Source organism: Phalacrocorax aristotelis, chromosome 3 (assembly GCF_949628215.1).
Source record: "Phalacrocorax aristotelis chromosome 3, bGulAri2.1, whole genome shotgun sequence".
NCBI lineage: Eukaryota > Metazoa > Chordata > Aves > Suliformes > Phalacrocoracidae > Phalacrocorax > Phalacrocorax aristotelis.
The window spans coordinates 49,791,211-49,815,094 of record NC_134278.1 but is presented as its reverse complement, the minus strand read 5'-3'; the positions used below and the strand labels follow the sequence as shown (position 1 = coordinate 49,815,094).

Genomic DNA, 23,884 nt, shown 5'->3' with positions numbered 1-23,884 from the left:
CCATGGTTAGCCCAGGTCTCATCTTACCTAACTTTGTGTTTTAAAACATTGTCCACTTCTCATCATGCATGCTGCTTTTAACCTTAGCTGAGAGGGGTAATCCCCCTGTTTGTACTGCTCAGACTCATTTTAGGACTTGACAGATTACCGAAGTCCTGGAAGGACCTTCTCTCTCAGCTACCGAGGAAATGGCAACACCTTCATTAAACCAAATGCCATAGTTGTAAAAAATAAGCTTTCAGGCACAGAAGCACTTCTTCAGGTCTGAAACACAATCCACAATCTTTCAAGCTTAAATATTACACAGAGGCAGTGGGTCTAGATTGGCCTATACATGCTAATCCCATAGACCACAAGGGACCAGGAAGTTAACTGGCACTTGCAGATTTGTAGCATGATTAACAGAGAGGATGGAGGTAATAAAATTCGGTTTGTAAGAGAAAAAAAACCAAGGTTCTTTATCATACCCCTTCATGCTTGTGATTCCTAGTATCCCAGGGACCTACAAACTTTAATTTCCTGACTCCTTGAAAGGTTTTGCCAAACTTCAGTTCAGCTCAGTTCAGAGATGGAGGAAAGTGGAAGCTCTGTTTAAAATGTTCTCCCACAAGGTACCCAAGGGCTCTTGCCCTTTTCAGCTCCCAGCAGAGGTTTGTTCTTATACCTCACATCTCTTTAGTTTCACCCATGATACCTTCCCGAGTGCATCTGCATTAAATTTACTACGTTCTGGCTCCTGTATCATGAACTGCTCATCACCTAATAATTGCCTTAATCTCACTATCCATATTTACACCAGAAACAGCCAAGTTCGCACTGTGGACTAATTACTTTAAAATTAGGGGAGAACCAGGCTGATTACACGACCACAGTAAGATAAATGCCTACGTAAAAAAATAAATCTGGAAAAGTTCTTCCACCAAGTTCAAAAAGGATCAACTAAAAGACGGGCTTTTTCAGGATTTTTGGCAAAAGTTTGATATGTTTATGGATAAAGAAAAGGCACATTTCAACCAAGCAATTCCTGTGATTTTAATCACTATTAAATATATGCTTGAAGAGTTTTTAAGCAGAGAGGAAATCAAAATTGTACAACAGTTGATTTTAGTACTTGCTTAAACTTGTAAAGGGTGTTACCTGTTGCTAGTAAGTATTTCCATTTTCCACCACTTAAAATTCTGCCAATTTGGAAGCAAACATCAAACCCTACTTAAAAGAAAGGCCTCTCTTTTCAGGCTTTGTCCCACCCCAATGGGAGAAGAACAAAATATCTTGGGTTTTATGCTTGGCCAAGCTCTGAAGTACAAAACATTTTCCTTTTTGAAGTCGTCAATCCTCATCACTTTAGGATATTTCTTTCAGGAGGTCTTTACAATGGATTTTGCAAAAAACATGAAAATATTGATTGGAAACATTCTTCAGAAACACAGTAGGTGAAAATTTTAATGCAGCTAGCGTTCAATTACCCCAAAATGGAATATTCACCCCCCAAAAGCAGAGCTAGGCTGTCTTCAGCATACAGTTTAGAGATGCAGTTTAGCTTAGAACTTGTTCGGTAGTATCTGCGCACTGCAGTGTCAGGCTTTCTTTTCTTTGATATACCCTTTAAATTGCAGGGCAATCAAACTCATTATGTGGGAAATACAGATCATCTGTTATCGCTATAACTGCTTACCCCAGATACCTGTAGTTAGAAGATTGCTATGAAAGGTTCAGGACTTCTTACATGTTTTACTTTTTTTTTTTTTTAAATAAAGTACTTTCAGTATGATACCAGGAAGGTTACTTCAAAACATTACGACAAGCTTTTACTGAATCTGTCACAGCTCACAATGACATCACCTACGCTACAGTCTAAACAGCTCAGGAAATTGCTCAACGGATTATTCATCACTCCATGACTGCTTTCTTGGAAGGAAAGATAGAAAATTTTTCTACCTGAACAGTTACTTAACACTTAAAATAAAGCATTTCATGACCAAGCATCACTTAACCTGGATCATTCAACCCTTCTGGCATGTTAGCATTTACTAAGAGCACCACCACAAAACCTCCAAACACCCACAATTGCTTTGGAAACAAAAGGGTCATACAAGACTGTTCAGAGTTGCGTGCTAGCCACCTGTTATCTACAATACACCTAAATTTTTAAAAAGCTTATTCCTGCAAATTACATCTTTAGGAGACTACAAGGTGAGATTACAGTAGTAGTAGCAGAGTCTGTGGGACAAGAGTTTTGTTTGTAATGACTTCTAGCCGCCTTTACCATCACAGTATGAGAGTCACTCTTAATTACTAGAATACTCGAAGTCAAGCATGATTCCTATCTCAGCTGCAACAGACAATTACTAGAACAACTACACAAAGGGCATGATAGGTAACCCACATTTTGTTTCCCAGTCTTCAGAGGCAACTCTTTCACATGAATCTCGCTTGCATATTACAGAAGACAAAAGGGCGCAGTGGCCTCAAAGGTCACCAGGCGGAAAAAAATGCTGCTGTCGCACCATATTCATATAAAAATCAAAAGCATTCCTCTGGAATGCACTGAGCTTGATTCTGCAATCTTTAGCCAGACAAAACTTGCAGAGATATCACACAGATAACACACAAAGATTTAGGGTGTGGCTGGGTAAGGCAGAGCTTTCAGCAAGTCACCTGCATACCAGGCAGGGAGAGAGACTGCACGTCTCACACTCTTTTGGCTCTACTACTTCAAGTATTTTTGTATATGTGGAGACATGATTGCTAATACTTGTTTGTATTTCCAAAATACTTTGATGTAGTCTGCAAGGCTGTGAAACTCTATTTGCAATTGATGTACTGAACAAATCAAAGAGCGAAGTCTATCAACTGATCAACTGCATGTGGCAACACATGTGCCACAAAGAGTAAAAGTTGTTAATGGCCATGCCAATGAAAAGATTTGGGAACCACTGCGTTAAAAAAAAAACAAACCCAAACAATAAAAAACACCACCACGGTGCTAAAATACTATTAACCTATGGGATTCACTGCAAAAGCAGTGTTACTTTTCAGAACAGTTGAAGTCTCCTTAATATCAGAATGTATTAGTGAGCACAGTAAGAGTTATCTCCATTTTACACACAGCTGAGACAAAGAGCAAGGAATTTGCCTCTGGTCAAACACAAGAAGCCTGCAAATTAGTTTCAAAGCTGGAAATTAGTTCCATAATGACTTTGCTGTTGAAACACTTTTAAAAAAAATACAGCCACGAGAACAAGCTATTTGTGGATCTCTGATGAAATGTCATACCATACTTTCATACTTTGTGTATCAGTAAGTCAACATTTCCTGGGACCATCTGATCTTATGAGAAGAAAACCAATTTACGGTACATATTCACAAAAACCTTACTTTTCACATTCTGCAGTCGAGGGCACAAAACTTTATCTGAAGACTCCACACAGACATTAGAAGTCAGAGTGCTGAAAAACATCTGCAAATACTGTAAAATTCTAAAAGGAATAGCACATTTAAAATTGAACAGCAATTAAAAATATCACTTACACGCCACTTAGCACATTTATAGACTGTGTCCTCAGCCCATATCCAGTGTCTTTCAAATTGGAAATAATTCCTAACACATTAATATTGGCACCCTTTGATCCGAAGTCTTTTTCACTGTACATTATCATATGGGAACTTGAGAAGTCCTGTTAAAACAAAGGGAAGCACCATAAGGAAAATGCAACATGACATCTTGGTGCACTCAGGAGAAGCCTACATGTTCTTGGGACTTACGCCAACAATCGGTCGCAGTGACTGCAACGCTTCATCATAGCCACCCCAGTCTGTCCAATCCCGATACGCTCCTTCTTCCAGCAAGTACTGATGGCCTTCAAACCCAGGCTTCTCATAAGCGACCCAGCTAAACAACAACAACAGAGTCAGCATGTGAAAATGGACAACTGCCACTCCGCGTTGTTATGGAGCAGCTACAGATGTGTGGAATTTGTTCTTTTGGTGTGACTACTTGCAAATTTAACCCAGGCATATATGTAAACGCAAAAACTAGGAAAACAGAGAACATAAACAGGTACTGAATTTGTCCACTGCAATTTCCAGCCTAAGGAGTTACTACTTCAGCTGAAGGGGAAATATTGCCGCTGTTTTCCCACACTTACACTCCTCCCAGTACTTTCATGGATCCCACTGATGTAAGTGGAAGTCTTCTCTTTTCTTCTGATTCCTTGTCATCTAGCATGAAGATCTCTGATTCTATTTCCACATGTCTCCCTTCAAAGAAAGGCTTCTCATAAATGATTACCTGTAGCAGAAATGAAGTAAAAGAAAAGTTGCAGAGAGCATGATGAATTCTGACGATAGTTTCTTTTGCATGGGCACACAGAGGGAGAAGGTGAGATTATGAAACTAATTATTGGGATCTCTCTATTCTCTTCAAGAGGTCTTTCCCTTAGAGATGTAACATGAAGGCTTGAATGTTCATTACCCATTTGCATTATCCAGACCGCTGTTAATACTGCCATATATGTATGTGATGGATGCATAAATGTGACAGAAATTGCAGTTTTGTGGTGTGAACACATACAGCAGGACCAGCCACTAACCCATCAGTAGTTGGTACACGATCAAGATATGTTTACCCACCCATGTGTAGTTCATATGTTATAAAATACCTTTGGACATTCAAATAAATAGACTTTTACCTTTGGCTCTCCACTGAATTCAACTTTGCGACCACCCTGTTAAAAAAAAAAAAATTGTCTATACTTAGACAACTTAGAGGCAACTATAAGTCATCAACTCTTCACAGAGACAGAATTAAAAAGAAACCTTCCCTAAAACTTGAAGAACACAAGTGAAAATAAGAAGGCAGATTAAAGGCAGAAATGGATGCAATCAAATGTTGAAAGTTCAAGAATGTTATAGGATAAAAAGGTTTTTTGAAGAGTTACATTCTTCTGAGTCTTGAAAAATTGAACCACCTTAACACATTATTTGTAACACACAAACATAGGTTATGTAACTTGCAAGTAATAACATTATTTTACCATTTTCAAGGGCCTCATGGACCTGATGTAGGCTTCCTTCTTCTCCCAGAACGCTAAATTAGGGTATTCACCAGGCTCCAACATTAAAGGGACTCCCTGGAAACCAGGTTCTTCATAAATTAGCCATCTAAAGGTAGGAGGTGGGGTGGGGGGAGGAAAGCAAAAGATAAAAATCCCAAAACATTTCTGAATAGTAAAGAAGATGACAATATGCTTACTTTAGAAAAGACATCATTGTACACTTAATAAAACTTTATTTCTTTACCATCAAAATTGCCAGCTATAAGCTGGGATACTGGCAAACTTCTGTGCCAGTGCAGGAACTACCAATAATACATGTGTTTTGTCTGAACTCTGAACGGGCTAAAAATAAAGAACAGTACCAATGAACAGACAGTTAAGAATTTGACTTATCTGAGGGCAACCCCAGTTTTAGACTAAAGTTTCAAGACTTAAGGTGACTCTGTATTATTTTAAGAATAGTTTTAAAATATGCAGAACCAGTTTTCAAGAAGGTGAAAGATCTCTACTAACCTAGACTTGGATTTGTTGCAAAATCTGTTCAATAAAGAATTCTAAACTTGTGTCATTTACTAATATGTAGAAAAACCTGACCACTCCTTAGAAATCTACTTACTCATAGTTAGTATCTGCTAATAAATCTGCTTTGAAAGACATAACTCTCAAAATTCCTGATTGGGACAGCAAGAGTAGTTTGTCAAAGGCTTTTTTTCAAAAAAATCTTAGCCAGTAATCAGTTACTGGAAACCAAGAAACATACTGCTGATCTCTGCATAAGGATGCAATGTATTTCTTCCAGTTAAATTTACTGATCTCTCAGAAGTGCAGCATGGACCAGTATAAGACACATGCTAAATAGGAACACTTCATGAAGCCAACCCTTTAATCACTTAAGGATCACAATGTATAAATCTGGTGATATCAGAAAGATGTTAAAATAATCCATCACCCTATCCTGTTTAAAAGGCAGATTCCAAGCTGATGAAAACTGGCACAAGTTGGTATAGTTTCATTGCAGACACATGGTTCCAAGAAACAAACAAGGAGCTTTAGTTTTATTTCTGTCTATAGCTGAATACTTGACATATTGTGTGTCCTGTAGTCACATCGCTCAGTAAGCCCTCAACTTCACTGCAAGAATTTAAACACATGGAAGACCAAGGAGAGAGTAGAATCAGAAGATAAAGGTGCACTGACTCATTTTTGTTGGCAGCTTTTAGTAAACAACAATTAAGCATGAACACTGGGAAACCTTAAGAAGATACAACCACACCCACACCGTAAGGTGACTCAGAATCAGAGCCTCCCTCAGCTGCCAGTACTGTGAACTATGCCAGGCCTGTAAACTAAAAGAAAGAAAAAACCCTGCAACATGCAAAAAAAAGCAGCAACAGTTTATGGAATTTCTCATGCAAGCAACTGGCAGAAGCAACTTCTTTCCACACTGGACTAAACAACTGACATCTCAAAGATTATTTTTCAGCTGCCTATTTTGCTTCCTGGTGCAAATACTAGTCTGCCTTCCCTCAAGGGATCCAAATGCAACAGAGAGAAATTAAGACTGTAAGAGTTTACACTGATTTAGTGCAAAAAACAGTGTCACATGGATGCAAAACAAGGGCCAGTCTGAAGTCTGACATGTGTACAGGTTCTGCTCCCTTTCCAAAAATGTTGTAATTTCACTATTTACAGAATGCTTTTGAGCAAGGGACAGAAAAAAAAATAGAGAGGTAGGTGAAGCCAATTAATAACCAACCTCCAAGTAACATACTTGATTTCATTACTTTTGGCAGACATGTAATTTGGATTAAGCTTGCAGTTCAACGGAAACAACCTCCTGTCAGAGAACCAACTACTTGGACATCTTAAAATTTCCCTATATATTGAAGTGCTTCATTTTTTCCCCCAAAACAAGGTGTATAGATTTCATCAGATAAAATACCCTTTACCTAACAACTAAAATGCCCCATCCATCATGTGGCATATTTGAATACATCTTCGCAGCAGTATGTAACACTTGTCTTTAGTTGGGCAGTTCTTGATAGTTAAATAGACCATTTGCAACAAGCAAATGCTTATCAGTGCCCAAACACAACATGGCCAACAGGTAACAACCAAGGTCTGTACACCCTGCAAAATGTTCTGCAAGACCCAACATCATTGAAAGCAGTTCCACTCTCTCTCTTGTTCTGAATGCAGCCTCCCTCTTCTGCATACTTTTCCCAGTACCACTGTGAGGCATATTTTCAGTACTGATTTACAAGTTTGTTTATTAAGTTATCAAAACCACCACTACTACTGGATTGTTCCTTAGAGGTCTCCTTTCCCATAAAAACTTGCTTAATTCATGACATACATTACACTCCTAACTCAGATGGCTAGATAATTTCAGATGATATAACATACATGTCCTAAACATCACCATAAAAACACCCATTACAATGTAGTATGAGATACAAGAACGCTTTCCAGAGTCCACACATGACACAGTCTTATTTTGTAACACAAGACCTTCAAAATGTTTTTCTTTTAGTACAGTCATTTCAGGTTTAGAGGAAAGCAAGTAGGAAACGCAGTCTTATCATAACAGTTCATCCCCCCACTCTCACTTTGCCTGAATAAGAAAGAGCAGGAGCGGCAAACTCATTCCTTTGCTTCAAAAACACAAGGGTTGCTCTGTCTTTACCACATGCAAGCAGAAGAAAAACTGCTCCAACAAAACATTTTAAGAGGTCAGCCTCTCCAAGAGTGAAGCATTACAATGATGTGCTAATGCTACTGTCAACAAATACTACCAAAATACAGGTCTAGAATAAATATAGCCTGCTTGCATGTCTGATAGGTGTAACCAACGGTTTAAACCAAATTCCTTCCATAGCAGTACACGTTCATAGAGAACTATGCACTTACATGCCCCAGTGTACTTTGATAGAACAAGTCTTCTGAGTGGTGCCAAACACCCCTGTTTCCTCTGTGTCGTCGAAAAAGGAAGTCACGATTCCTAACCCTTCAGGTTCTGTATACAAATCAATTCGGCAAACCCTGTAATCCTGAAAAATGAAGATTGCCATAATCACTAAATCTGTGCTGCGAGTTCTGTAATTAATGTGGATAACTAAATCAGTTTTGAAACACCTGTTTATTTTAAATTGTTTCCCTCCTTGTCAATTACTACTGCTATTAGATGCCTATAATAAAAGTAGAACTAGGCCAGTTTGCCTGTCTCTGGACTAAGACAGTCAATCTCTAATCAGCATTTAGACTGTTTACTTTCTGCCATCTAGGCAGGGATGCACCTTCTTTCATCAGTTAACATCTCCTCCAGCAAATTAAATCCTAAGAGAACACCAAGCAATCCATTCTTGAAAAGAACTGCAATTTAAACAAGAATTGTAGTAAGAAGCAATATACATTCCTCCTTTTTCCTTTCCTAGTCAAATAACTTTATAGCTCATGCCTGTTTTGGAAACCTGCAAAGATAATTTCTTAGTGGTAGGTTAAAAGTGCATGTAGGAAGGCTGCTCTACCATGTGTGAAGCTCCCTGATAAGTTTGTGCATACAAGGCTATTTTTTGAGTATTAAACCAGGTTTGTTGTTTGACACTAAAGTTCAGGTCGAATGTAAATTTGGTTTATATTAAAAAAAAGAAAAAGAAAAATGCACACACATCTTTTGAAAATATGAGTCTGTAGAATTACTGATGGGTTTCTGGGATGTTTTTTCCTGAGAGACTGAGCAAGCTAAAAAGCATATGCTGTACATAGCATTTTGGAAGCTATTCTAATAAAAACCACTAAGTTTTGTTCCTGCCCTACCCTTCCAGTAGATGTTACCATAATCTCTATTGTGCAAAAGTCCCCACATTTATTTTGTGATTAAACAAGAAATTTGACATGGAATAATGTTTCATGCATTTACAACTCATGTTACACTTGTGTCTAATACACCAATCACACTTTGTATCAATACAAAACACCACCAAACATTAAGATCTATAGAAAATTTTCTTTACTTGCCTTAACAACATGTCTTATTGAACCAATCACTGCAGGCTTTAGAGATTTGCATTCATTTTGCTCTTCAGAAGTACCTGCACCCCAAATATCTGGGAGTTCCACCTCTCCTTCTTCCAGGGGAATAGAGGGGCCTTCAAAATTTGGTTTCTCATAGAGTATCCAGCTTAAAATAAAAAATTCTCATTTTTAATAATGCTTTATGTAGTGTGATTTTCAAAAATCATGCTCCCATTTAACAAGTCCTTTCACAAGAACTATTATCTCCAGACCCTTCCCACCACCCCAACACAGCTTATCTGCCCAAAACTCCTGATGCAAGCCATTTTGGGTCTCTGTGATACTTTTTAAAGCAATGATAAAAACAAAAATTCCTACTGCTGACATTGTAATTTCATCAAAAACTCCTCCACCTTTTTAAATTGATGATTTGGAGCTGCAAGACTACTGTCTATGAATACCAGACTTTTGCATGAGATAATAATCAGAACCAATTTGTAGGTCAGAAGATGTTGACGCTGCAGACTGCCGCATCATGTATAAACAGACAAGCTACTTGGATCCTGTGAACAGCAGCCTGGAGTTCCACAGGGGCTGGTATAAAAGTGCCAAAGGATAAGACTGCTCAGAAGACAAGCACAACTTTATTTTTAATGGCAGGCTTGATTATTTAACTAGATAAAAACTATATCCATCTGCAAATACAAACCCCTCCCCTGGAGCTCTCAGTTGAAGAGAGGGGGGAACCCCAGTCCCTTAGTGCATGCTGGACGAGAAGACCTGGTTCACACAGATCAAAAGATTCTCATTCCAGTTTTCTGAACTAAACAGCAATCAGTGTGCTTCCCAGTACCTCCTACTACAGATGGCCCTTGTTTCTGCAGCATACTATCAGATCATTACTTCTGAGAACCTGCAATTTGATCGTATTATAGCCTGGCCACAACTTAACTTGCCATGCTATCCACACTAATAATGGCTGTTCTGTTAATGCTGTAAAGAATGTAGAGGATGAACTTGTTTTGAATTACTCTTAGGTGATCTAGGTTTTAGAGAAAAATTCCCTCTGGACTTATCAAAGAAACAGCCAATTATCTCCACAGCATACCACCTTATACCTTTGGACATGAATTAATCTTCTGCATCCAAACCCATGTCAGACCTGGCTTTAAAATCATTTGCTAGCCTTTTAGCCCAACTCAAATACTATGCAAGAACCCATAAAGGGGAGAGGAGTCCAAGGGCAGCATAGCTGGACACAATCTGTCATTTCATCCCATGCCTATGCCTGGTGAAATGTTGCACCCCTCCAGATGGTGACACTCACTCAATTTGTCAGCAAATTAAATTTCCCAGCCCAAAACTTCCTATTGTAAAGGTAAGATGCCGCGTCTCTTGCTCATAGGTGTCTACGTTACGTTGCCATTTGCAAGGCAGACTTACTGTGAATTACATGCTGGTTCTGTTTCAACAGATTTTTGGACAGACCAATGATAAAGAGTAAAAATTAATCTCTTACCATCCTCTGATGACTTTAACTAAAATTGTTGGTGACAGAACCCAAGAACTGCAATCCAGAACATCATGGAAAACTTCAATAGCATTTTTCTGATAGTCCGATTCAGAGTATATCACCAGCTGTGTTAAAAAAACCACACCCAAAACAAATAAAACCAAACATATCATTCTATCTTGCTATGCTTTAAATATAGAGCGGAACAGTAAAGATAATAAAATGGATCTTACCTTGCCAGGTCTGGGATTGATTTTACTTTGTCCATTTCTTGAAAGTGCCTATAGACAGTGAGGAGAGAAAGTCACACCAAAAAAAAAGAATCCCAAACCAAAAACATATTCAGTAAAGATACTCAGCTACCAAAAAGAGCTAGTGAAACATAATAAAAATTAGTCTGGATAGTAAAAAGCTGATAACACTTCAGCTACACCTACTTACTGTTTCAATTCCTTCCTCCTCCTGAAGAGCGGTATCTTGCCACAAATGTACAAATTTACACCCTTTTTTTTTTTAAACTCTGAATATATCATCTCACTGAAGCCAACTAAACTCAGACTTGAAATGCTTTAAAATCCTTCTGATCAGCTTCCTATATGTTCCAGGAGTTTCATACCAAGAGATTACTGAAAAAACTGTCATTAATAAAATATATGCTCTACAATGATAAACACATTAATGAAAGTTTCAATGTCTGGTAATCACAAAGCATGAAATAATTTTGAAGGAACACATGAAAACACTGAGGAGGCATGATGGCATTTACATGTATGAACTAATTAGCATAATCAATTTTGTGCTGAACACCTTGTAACAATATAGGTTTCTTCAGAAAAGCGTGAGACTGCGCAATAAGTGATGGATGAAAAATGCAGAGAAAATAAAACACATTGAGGTATACAACATCTATAACAATACTGAAGTCAGTGGTAAATTATATGATATAGAATATATGGGAAAGTTGTGGTTGCACCACGTCATCTTAAAACAAATAAAGAAAGCATTGCAATTATGCACCTGGTTCCCTAGCAAGGACAGGAGTGCTCATTTTGGGTCAGGGTCCCATGCTTCTAGGGACTATTCATACAAACAAAAACCACCAAACAGACCCTGCTCCTAAATAGGTTGCAGACTAAGATAACCAACAACATGTGTAAGAAACTAATGAGAACATAGTAGTCAGCATGCAGGGCAGGCAGTGGTCTCAGGACAGAGTTCCTAACCACCATCAGATTTTTGTAGGCATCATCAAGACACGTTGAAGCATGACTGGTTTTTTTAGCCTGTGCTTCAATTCCAGTTAGAACTTGCTCTGTGTTTTAAGGAATGCCGAAGTAATTGTTTTGGGCTGCCCTTACTCTTTTCCTTCACATTACCCATTAGGCATTGCATCATCATTTTCTTAGTCAGTGGAAGATGCACAGTAGGTATGCATCATACCAACATTCTCAGTTCCTCTATAACTTGAGCAAGACACTTCAGAGCCAGCAACAATGCTGCAGAAGTCCTGGAACCCTACGGAGCCTAATGGGCTTCTCTCAATAGCAGTCTTATGTGTGTACGTACCTCCTTGCCATATCAGGCCTCCACACTCTACTGAAAAACTGAAACCCAGTCAGGGGCACCAGTTTAAGTAGCAAAAATAACCAGTACTAGTCATTTAGCTTTAAACTCAGGTTTTGAAACCTAAGCAGGACCATCCAGAGTAAGAAAGCCTCTTTAACTGGCAGCGTAAGTCTATACCACTGCAAATAACCCCCCTAATTTTCATCCCCACACTTATTAAAAAACTTCCCATGAGAGAAAAATCTGCATCCTCAAAATTGCAAGGTAGCATGGATTTATTTCCTTCTGCAAGATGAAGAGGAAAGGAATTATTTCTACTACTCCCCCACCCCTTTTAGTAGAACTGTAACAGCAGATAACCATTAGCTTCGGAAAAGTATTTCTCAAACTTCTTATATGCTGCTTCAATCCCACAGATCACATTAACACAGCTATTAAAGTCTGGAGAACATATTTCTTCCCACGATTCTTAGAACTCTTGATTATAGTTTTCCTCTCAAGTAACAGTAAAGGCCCACAACCGAAATAGCAGATCCTATAGGACATTGGTTCATCGCTTTGAACACAGAAATTACAAAGTTCTCCCACATTAAGGTAAAGCTGCCCTGAAGGGAAAATGCAGGTCTGCCTTCACTCATGATGAATAGACGCTCATAATCAGACAAAGGAACAGCCGACCACTGTAGCAGCACTTTCAACAATCACTACCATCCACTTTTTAAAGTGTTCCTAATGAATATAGATATTCTATCAAATGCATGGGAATGCTGGGAACAAAAACGGAGGACTAAAAAAAGTTTGTCCTGTTACTCATTTAATGGTGCAATGGCTGAATGCCTTGCTGGAAGAGGACAGAGATTACCATCAACAGAAGAAGCAGGTAGAAGTTTCTGAAGTTCACAGAAAACATTCCACTAATTTACAACAAAAAATAAAGTTAGCATGAGATTTGGTTCAAAATAATACAAAACCAAGTATGAAGAAATATTCAAACATACGCTTTCAATTCATACTTGTGAAGAGTCTCAAAATAAGGGTACCATAAAGAACCATAACCATGTTAATAGACGCCACCTCATTTTCATGTGTAGGCAACATCAGATTAAACTGGTACCATACCTATGCTCACCTCTCTGTATTTGTAACCTATGTATGTCCCTAAGAGGGGAAAACAAAACAAAACAATGTATGCACATCGTCTATAGAAAATACAAAAGCTGGGTAACTTTCCAGGCAGATTTTAAACAACACAATACTTACATCCACATCTAATAAACCAGTGGGGACATTTGATTCATATCTGCTTGTCCCTAGCCAGCTGGAAAAACTTTTCTCAGGGTTCCCATAGTTGGGCATTTGTAAATTTAGGTCTTTCTTTGCACTATCTGCTTGCATGTACTTCTCCACAAAACTTGGAAATTTCATATCTGAAAGAGACTGAATTACAAAATCAAGATTAACAGTCATTCAGCAGGTAGACAAAATTTTACGTGGTTGCATTTCATGAATGATCTTTATTACCTCTGATTTTTGAGGCATGCTGAATGGCCCAGAAGCATCCTGTTGTAAAAGAGGCATCCCTGAGGAGTCAGTTGTAAAGCCTGTAGCAGTGTTGTTTACTGAGGTGACAGAAGGATTAAAAAACTTTTCTTTAGATGTAGAAGACAGCAAGCTTGAGAAAAGGGAGCTTTTTTCAAGACGAGATCTCTTAATTTCACCCTCTGTACCATCAATATTCTCTTTTCCATTTATTTCCTGAGTAAAGACAGGTTCGTCTCTATTACATGATTGCAGGGCTTTGAATACGATACTTTGCTCTGTTGATGCACGCTTGGGCCTGACTCTGGCTATTGTTTCCAGGCTTTGCATTTTAATTTGTTGGGCTGGTAACAGATCCTGTGTTTTTTCCCTCCTCAGTCCCAAACCAAAAGTAAATACAGTAGGATCAAATACTTTTTCTAAGTTGTCTTCATGAATAGGAGGCATTGCGAAGTGGGGTGCTGGGGACTTGGGAAGCTTTGACCTCTTCTTCTTCTGGGGTAAACAAACCGAGCTGTCCAAGTTTTTTATTGTTTCAGCAAACTTTCTCATGTCGGTTGGAGAATCAAAAATGCTGTCATCTTCAGCAGATCCATTACAGGTTTTGCCTGGGCTCTTTTGTGTATTGAGGTTGTGCTCTGATAGCAATATACTATCTTGACTGCTGTCATCATCTTGCAGTGCTGCAAAGCTCAAATCTCCTGGCTTTGCCTTTTTATCTCCATTTTCCATCTTCTTAAATTCTGATCTAGAAACCTGATGAGATGGTAGAGGATATTTATCATCACTGCAAGGTGATAAAGCTTCTGTGTTTGGCAGCATCTTTTCTTCATTTCTGTGGAATTCTGAGCTTCTGTTATTTCTCTGGTAGGAAGTATCTTGAGTATTTTCACTTCTACTGGGTGAGTGCAAAGACAGTTTAAAAGGTGAACTTTCTTTTTTAGCTGTGGTTAATTCTGGATCGGGTTGCTTCAGAGAGACACTACTAGCATCTACTTTGCTGCTTTGGTTAAAAAGGGATATTGCAGCTTTTACTTTAAGTTCTGTTGTCTTCCCAATATCCTCATAAGAGGCAGAGCCTTCTTCATTTTTGCCTTTTAATTCTGCAGTGCTTTCTTTCTCTGGTGTGCCATTCTCAAATAACTTCTGCCGACTGCTTTGCTTATTTAGTGTTTTATCAGGCTGTTCGCTTTCCTTAGGTTGCTTTCCAAATTTCAGCTTTGCTCTGCCAACAAATGTGCTTGGTACAGTACTGTTTTTTGAAGCAGGGATGTCAGTAGGCCTCTGGCTCTGGTTAGCACATTTATTTTCAAACAAAGAAATTTTGTTGGCAATGTTGCTGTTAGTTTTATTAACTGGTTTTTCAAGAGCATCCTGCTCACTTTCTAAACTGTCTTGATTTGTAGATGCTTTAAAATTCAGCTCTACATTCTTCGGTTTGGCTGGACTACAGGAGGCAAAGTGATACAGAGTTACATCTTTGATTAATCTTGAAAAGACTTGTAGCAATTTTCAAAACAATAAAATGTAGCATTATAATGAAATTTTCCATAGTCATATGCAGTTTAAGTTTCGGTTATCTCAAAAGGAATTAAGTAAAAAAGGAGTAACTATATGAATGACAAAAAAAAAGTTAGACACTAAATAAGGAGGATATATTCCAAACATGTATGCAGCTCTTTAATGCTCAGTAAAACAAAAAAAAAACACGCAGCAGCCTACAGCACCTGCAACTGAGGCAGAGAACTTAACTACTTATGACTGTCAGACATGAAAATTTAATAGCGAATAGGCAGAATAAATTATACGCATGCAATTCCCTACAGAGTTTAGGAAACAAATCCTAATTCATTAAGGTGATAATGAGTTGGTTAGCATTTGAATATACCTCTCCAACAAGTTTTGAAGACATCTGTCCAGATTTTTTGCAGCCCTTAATTTTAAGGTTGCAGAGGCAACCTTAAATTGAGTGAAAGACCTCTTCTGGTCCCATTAGTACTGGTGGAAAAGGTAACCGTCCCCAATCACTGCACCACTGCTTGGCTAAGCGAACACCATGCGTGAGGACTCTCCCATTTCCTTCAAGTAAAGTTAGCTAACAATTTAAACTGTGCAAAATAACTCTGCTGATTTTACAAGAACTGAATTAGGGAACACTTACAAGAAACTTCTCCATCTGAGTGGATAGAGAAGCATGAACAAGTATGTAGCACATAGTACTCATGTACTATGGCAGAAGGCTGATGACATGCAGCTGAGGGTTTTAATCCTCCTTCCTCTGAATCCAGGAAAAATCATTTGTCCATGGCACTTGCTACTGCAGGAACAGTATGAACAGCTGTGAAGGTGCAGGGCACCTGTCTTCAAAATTTATGAGTCAGATATAAGAGTGTCAATGAGCCTACCCTCACCTCAAAGGCAGACCTGTTCTCCAAAGAGGGATCCAGAGACACTCAGCAGCAGCAGAACAGGCAGAAACTGCACTACATGAAAACTGACAATGGTGGGAGATAAAGAAACTGGCTTGCAGCAAGAATCTCCAGGGCCTCAAATGCTCTATCAACTGATTATTCTGTTATTTAAGCGCTTTCTTCTTTCTCACCTACACAAATTGTGTTCACTGAGCTCTCAGACAGCTCTTCAGTCCAAGAAAGAAGCATGAGGTAGAAGTGAGTTAACATGAACAAGCCAAAACCTGAGATTACTCCTTTCTCCTCTTCCTCAAGCAATCCATCCCAAGTAAGACAGACCCTACTAAAGCAAGGCTCTCAATTGTATAAGCTTCTTTTCTTGGGAGAAGCATGAGGAACAAACTTACTGAAATAACAGAAAGAACCCAAAAATCAGCTGCCAAAGAACCTATGCAGAAAGCAACCGTAAAAAATCAGCATGTCTTTTCAGAGGAGACTTCCTGACAGCGCTTACTGTAACTACCAGCCTGCTCACATCAGTTCACAACTGGAAGGCTCTTATGAAGAACATGTGATGGATAAAAAATGAAATAGTAAACTTGAAAATGATTGGCCATATTTCAGATAGGTGCTAGTAAAACATACTTAGAAAATTTAAGTCTAGAAACAGAAAAAAATTATTCCTGAAAGGGGGAAGGCAGGGAGGGAACTGTCACATAGCATCAAATTAAATATATTTAGACACTGCTTTTTATTTGCAATATGACTGTTTTTCCTAAACTTTTCAAAGTTAAATTATTATATGATTTTTCTTTCTGGAAAATGAATATAAGTTGCAAGGGACCTGTACAAATCAGCCAGTCCAACTTTCTGCTCAAAACAGGGACAGCTTCAAAGTTAGACCAAGTTGCTGAAGGCTTTGTCTGACCAAGTTCTGAGTATCTCCAAGGGAAGCATTGCAGCAGGTCAGTCACTGTCACTGTGAACTGTTTTTGCCTTATATCCCACTGCAACTTCATTGTTGCAGCCGTGGCCATTGCCCCTTCACTGCACACTTCAGGGACGAATCTGGCTCTGCCTCCTCTATAAAACCTCTACAGGTATCGAGCAATGATATATCCCTCTCTTCTCTCAGTTGAACAAAATAAGCTGCCTCAGCTTCTTTTCAGACACGGCATGCTCCAGTGCCGTCACCTTCTTAGAGGCTCACCATTGGCCTCATTTCAATTTGTGAACATCTCTCTTGTACCAGGAGAGGAGAGCTGGAGGAGGGAGGGGTACAACTCGATATAAAGTCCCAGATCCAGCCTCATGAGCACCAAATATCTTCTCCTTTGACCTGCTGGCTATGGTCCTGCCAGCGTAGCCCAATACAGGCTTAGCCTTTTATCTGCTACAAGGATGCACCACTGACAAATGCTGAATTTGCTGTTCACCAGGACCCTTCATGTCCTCTTCTGATCAGAGAAAGGTACGTATCCCCTCCTTCTACCTGTACTTTCAAGACGTATCACTAACAGCTTAGTTATCTTAACAGACTCATTTCCATCCAGCCTTTTGTCAGCCTGTCACTTGCACTACTCTGTGCATTTCAATGTAACGTGTATCTTCCTAATAAAATCCATCTCTCTCGTCTGCCTCGACACAAGCAAGCTCAATGGTTAACACTGATAGTTATCAGCCACACCTAAAATTTGTTTTAAATGAACAGCTAACACCTCAAAGGTATAGTTTCAAGCTGTGCAAATTCACACAGAAACAACCACTTCAGCACTTCATACTTTACATTCTGAAGTATTTCTGCACAGCAGCAAAACAGCTAAGACCAAAGAGCAACAGAAAGCTCAGCCCTAGAGCTCCATCCACTACAGCTGGCTTCTTCTAACCAACCTTTTCATTACATCTTTTTCCACAGTAAGAAACACTGATTTTAAATACAGCCAAAAGACACACCTTATTGCAAGAACTGAGTTTCTAAGCTTGTTTAAAATGAGGAGATGTTGTTTGAGTACCCTTTAAGCCTCCCCTCTAGTATGGGGGAAATGCATTGAAAGATGGATTCACTTAATGGTGCAAACGTTTTCTTACAAACAGCCCAGTGTGGCCAATTCCTACTACCCACTGCTGGTCTGCAATGCCTGGAGCAAGCAGGCACAAGAGAAATCCTGATGTCCTCTTCAGCTACACCTTGCAGCTAACCTGTGGAAACAAGCAGTTAAACCTCTCCCAGTATAGTCATAAATGGTAGGTGAGTCACATAGCTGAAGCATACTGTCCAAACGACCATGTAAAGCACGTAACTGATGCCAAAACACATTGATGCCAAAACATCAGATTGAGGCCAGCAAAGAAAAATGGTATGTTAACAGAGCAGAATAATTCAACAAGTGGGCATAAATGCAAAGGCAACTACAAAACCATGTCTGAACATCAAATACGACAACTGAAGCCAAGTTTTCCGCTAAGCACATCAAAGTAACTACAGCCTGAGGTTTTATTTGCTGATTAAGATGTACTATCAACCTCAGTTTAGTCTCAAACCTGAGAGGTTTCCCTTGCAAAAGCTAGAAGCAAAGTATCCTGTGACTCCAAGTTGCCCAGTACACAGACATAAAAGGAGAAAAGACTGAAAACGCTATTATTACTTGCAGGGAACCAGCAAAACCAACTTCTTTTAAAACTGTTTCTAAAGAAACTTGATTGCGAAAACTGGCACAATGTCATTAGTAAGATACATACTGTATTTTTAAGCGAAAACTATTTTGATTATACACAATCCATCTTATAGGAGGCAAACGAGTCTATGAGTTAATGAGTATTTTTCAACTTGAACGGGATTCATGTGAAGTATCTAACAATAATTTTTTAACCTTTGAAAATGGGAAAGTTAACTGCTCTCTAGTTCAAAGCAACAAGAGACCAAAAACACACCTACTAGTAATGACACCATCCTTTCCCCTCCCATTTTATAGCAGCTTAATCCACATCCAGGTTTATAGTCCATGTGTTCTGATGAATGACGACAAATTACTCCAGGTAATCTGACTGTATCAATTTGTCTGGCTAAAGAAACTGTGTGGTGCCATGCAATGACAGCTACCAGATGCATCAGGAACCTTGCAGGCATCACAGCGGTCCCCACCCAGGGCTAAAGTTCCTATAGCAGCAAATATGGCCAAGACACAGAGCACCACACCCCCCCACAAAATCAGGTGAAACAGAACAGGCTATTTATTCATTAAAATTTAATCTGTCAGAAAGGATACTTGTCCATTACTTTATGAGTACAGCAGAAGATAATTCACTGTACAGCAAGCCAAGGAGATACCCAGAAAAACAAAATCCAGCTACAAAAGCATTTATAACTTCCTCATCACTGATGACAGTGACACAAGGAGAAAAATATGAAAGCTACCTTTCCTTTGAAGTTGTGAAGATACAAAACTTCAGAGTTTAGGATTTGTGATCTATACGGCCCAACAGCAAAGCATCACCATGTACAAAAATACTGCAGTTTAACTTTCAGTACTAGGTGCTTTTAATTCAGTTACGAATTAACAAATCAGAAGTAGAGTATTACAAATCATGCAAAGGAAATTGTTCCCAATGCTCCTATGCTTCTCAGATGTGGGAAACATAATCGGAAACACAGGTCTTTCTTAAGCCATAATGTTGAACTTCCACATTCCTCTAACACAAGTGAATGGCAATTCTGAGCATTCGGTGCACCGTGGGGGGACCTACAGGATTCAACGTATTCTGACACCTATAAATGAACGTACCAGAATGAGGAAAGCAATAGCACTCAGTACGTAGCCGTGACAAACAGTAGAAGTGATGAATGTAATAAAATGATTCACTGTAGAAGAGAATGTAATAGAATCCAGGAAATCAATCGCTGGGTTCATACTAGTGATTACAGTGAAAGCTAGAAATACATCCACTTCTTCAGAACCCTAAGGAAAGCACTGATCACCTCTGTTTGACAGACGACAACTTACTTGAGTGTAAAACCAAATCCTGCAAACTAATAGGTGTATAATTCTGCAAACGCCTGACGTTATGCACATGCATAAAAATTTACATGATTCATCCTGCACATACTTACAAAAGCAACTATACATATTCAAATCTCTGGAGTGCGATTTATCATATCATTGGAAGGATCAAGTTCTACATTGCATTTTACATTTCGTCATAAAATAATAGCAGAATTTATGTTTTTCCAAAGAACACCTTGAATGTATTCCTTATTCAAACATTTTCACACACAAAATCTTCAACCACATCCTCAGTTGGTTACAGACAGCAAAACTGCATTAAGGTCAATGACAGTCGAGCTAATCTGAGCAACAACAGGGGCACTGATAACAACGACAGAGCAGCTTTTATGTATGTTAAATTATTCCATGCAATGTCATTGAGCTACAAAAAAATACCCTATCCATTTAAAAAAATTGAAAAAAATATTATTTTTCTAACACACATAAACCACAGTGCTTGTTATGTGGTAACTGTAATTATGATAAGTTAAAAAAAAAGGCAGTTCTTAACTGAAAATAATTTAGATAGATAACAAGATACATAGCTAAAGTTCCTAGAGAATCCTGAATACAGGTACAGGAAAAATTACAGCTACAGGGACAAGGTAAACTAGTTTTTGTTACTTACAGGCTAATCTTTGTTGTGACTGTTCTGGAAGCATCCAAATTCTTCAGCTTCGAGCTGTCTAAATCAGGATTTGTCTGCCTCTCAGCTGACATACACAGGTCTCCATTTTTAATCCCATCGGTACGCAAAAAACCTCTTCCATCCGAACCATTACCATGCTTTACTGCCTTGGTCTCATTTCTGCCTTCAGCCAATGCCAAGGCAGTGTCTTCTGTCTTATCAGCCAAAGAAACTTTGGGAGACTCGAAGCTGTCTTCCCCAAAAGCCACAGGTATAGCTCCCTTTTCCACCGAAGTTCTTTTTGTCATTGGGTTACTCTCTGGTGATGCTAAAGGTTGCCTTTTTGAGGAGTAATCCCTTGCCTGACCCTTCAAACCAGTAGGGGAAATGGGGACAGGGTCCGATTGATTCTTTTTATATGACCTTCTCCTTGCAGGGGTTGTGTTTGCGATCTGCTGCTTGCCTTTGTCAGCTTCAGTTTTAGATGCCCCTTTGTGAGCGGATCCAACTTTTAGGTCCTGATTATTACCTGGGGAAGAGGAATTCTTTTCAGGAGTCTGCTGAGGAGACTTCAATTTTCTTTCAGAGTTTATTATCTTGTCTGAAAACACCTCAGAAGGGACATCATCCTCAAAAACAGATTCTTCTCTTGCGGTAGTCTCAGTTGGGTTTCTTTCTCCATTTGGAATGTCACTAGACGACTGAGATTTTCTCCTTTTTCCAGATCTTTTATTAGCAGATTTTTTATCCATTGTGTCCGAGTCACTACAGTCCTCTTCTGATGTAACAGTCACAGGTTCATTAAGGAGTTCGTCTGTTTTCCTTAGATAGATATCAACTGTTAACACTCTGGCAGAACGTGTGTGCTCACTCGCCGCAGATTCCAACTGGTATGGCAAATCCTTTGGTTTTGCATGCCCGGGCTCCTCAGACACCCACGTGTTCACAAGCTGCTTGTGGCTTAAGATACTCTTTTCTAACTCTTCACTAGGCAAATTTCTCAAGCTTTTTATGAAATCTGGAGTTGTGGAATTATTTATATCTGTGACAGATTCTTTCTCCAGTTCCAGGGTTTCCACATTCAGGCTACTCTCACAGAAAGAGTTCTTAATGGTTTCACTGCTGCTGCTCCAATCTGCTGACCACTCACTGTCAGAGGAGACCCCCCTACTACTCCATTCTGAAATGGTATCGCGATACAGCGGTCCTGCTTCCCCACTGAAATTATATTCCTGCGCCTCAGAAACAGCACTCACGTTTCTCACTTGCTTCTGTACTTCAGGAGCTTCGTGTCCTTCCTTTATGTGCCTACAGTATATCGGCTGCGCTCTGTGAGGAGAAACTGACCTCTCCCCTTTCCGATGTGAAGCGTGTTCTTGTGAACTTTTGACGTTTTTCCTTTTCCCTGTACCAAACAAATTTCCAAGTCTTTCCAAAACTGGTTTCTTTCTATTCTCTTCTCTGGAGGAATCTGGAAGTTGTGAGGTGGACTATAAAAACAAACAAACAAACATTTGGTTAATGTAAAAATTGTTTTTGTAATGCATTTGTTTGTATTAGCATCACCTATAAATTAAAAGGACACAGTGAATGGAACAAAACAGCTTACCCAACAATACCAGCTGTCAAAAAAAGAACAAGAAAAACAAAACCCTCAAAAACCAATTAAAATCCCAAGATCCGTCAGTAAGTTTTTGCCTATGTTTGTTTACAAGTAGGCTCATCTGCCGTACAATACCAGCATTTTATGTCCTAAATCTGAAACTTTTGCAAAATTAGTTAACGTCACGCAAAATAACACAGGAAAACATCCTGGTGTCTGCAAGACTAGGGACAAACTGCTCGGTCTAAATTTTTATTACAAAAACAAGAGTGGGGAGTTTAACTTTCCTTTCCATACTGGCTGAGTTATTTTTGACCCTTGTGCTGGTAGAGAACAGTTTCAAAGGTGTAAGCTGCAATACCACTCATACGTTTCTCGTTAATGAAGTCCAATAAATACTTGGCTCGTCTTTTGGGCTAGAAACCCCAGAACTATAAAAGCCACCGCATCATTCACTGAACATTACTGGGTCAAATACTGCCCCGGATTACTCTTGGTGAAGTTTTCCCTTACAACTGCTAATTAACATGGTAAACAGGAAACACGCAACAGCATTGCCGAGTATACATGCATATTTGCATTTTAATATACTAGCACTTTTTGCATGCCGGTACGATGAATACTTGTTTTGAGATGTCCATTTCCAAACACCGCCGGTGTTTCCTACTACGCCGGACCGGACCTCCCGAGGAGAGCGCCGGTCCCTCTCGCCACCACGGAGGCTGCTTCGGCGGGTTTTAAACTAGGGGGTTTTTGCGGCAGACGCCGTGTCCGGGCATGTGTCCGCGCCCCCCACCCAGCACCGCCGGGGTGACCCCACACCCCCGCTTCCCTCCCCGCCGGGACGGGTACGGAGCACCGGGCCGGTACGGCCGCGGCCCCCCGCGTTACCGGGAGGGAGAAGCCCCTCGAGGCTGCCGCCATCCTTCCCCGTCCCCGAATAGGACGAGCCGGATGAAGGAGCCGCGGCGGACTTTAGCCGCCCGCAGTCATGCCGCATCCTCACCCGGCCCCGCAGGTGCGGGCGCCTCGCCTCACCTTCCCGCCCCAGCAACAGCCCCGACACTCACCGCCGGGCCCGGCTCAGCTCGGCGGCCCCTCCGCGGAGTTGCCCCACACGCCGCGCACGGCGCCGCTACCCGCGCGGCTGCCCCGGCGCCGGCCGTCTGGGCGCTCCGCCTCGGCCCGCCCCCGCCCGCTCCGCGCCCCCGCCCCTCCCGCCGCGGGCAGCGGCTCGACGCGCCCGGGCGGCCTCCCTGGGCCGCGGTGGGAGGGGTGGCGGCGGTGGCAAGGCTGAGGGGCGGCGGGAAGCGCGCGAAAGCCGGCGCTCTCCGCCACGGGGGGCTTTCGAGGGGGTGGCGGAGCGCGAGTGGGCGCCGCATCCCATGCGTGCCCGAGCAGCCCGCGCTGCGGCGGCGGCGGCTGCCGTGTTACTGAGGACAAAATGCCGCCCCGGGCGAAACCGACAAACTTTTGACGTTGAGGGCGAAGCAACAGGGGTTGAGGGCGG

General features: G+C 40.3%; 1 protein-coding gene across 3 annotated transcripts in view; it reads right to left on the bottom strand.

Moving 5' to 3' along the window:
- CRYBG1 (crystallin beta-gamma domain containing 1) overlaps positions 1-23,884 on the bottom strand; it is a 65,525-nt gene that overhangs the window by 20,879 nt on the left and 20,762 nt on the right. For 2 of the 3 annotated variants that reach the window (XM_075087379.1, XM_075087380.1), the window contains exons 2-13: positions 20,772-22,261; positions 13,672-15,136; positions 13,411-13,587; positions 10,818-10,865; positions 10,591-10,709; positions 9,075-9,237; positions 7,968-8,107; positions 5,037-5,163; positions 4,692-4,727; positions 4,149-4,291; positions 3,766-3,892; positions 3,532-3,677 (exon numbers count right to left, since the gene is read on the bottom strand). In XM_075087379.1, coding sequence (XP_074943480.1) covers positions 3,532-3,677; positions 3,766-3,892; positions 4,149-4,291; positions 4,692-4,727; positions 5,037-5,163; positions 7,968-8,107; positions 9,075-9,237; positions 10,591-10,709; positions 10,818-10,865; positions 13,411-13,587; positions 13,672-15,136; positions 20,772-22,261 — 4,181 coding nt within the window. Of the gene's footprint in view, positions 1-3,531; positions 3,678-3,765; positions 3,893-4,148; positions 4,292-4,691; positions 4,728-5,036; positions 5,164-7,967; positions 8,108-9,074; positions 9,238-10,590; positions 10,710-10,817; positions 10,866-13,410; positions 13,588-13,671; positions 15,137-20,771; positions 22,262-23,444; positions 23,548-23,884 lie in introns of those variants that run through there. The other variant, XM_075087381.1, reaches the window with a different exon arrangement.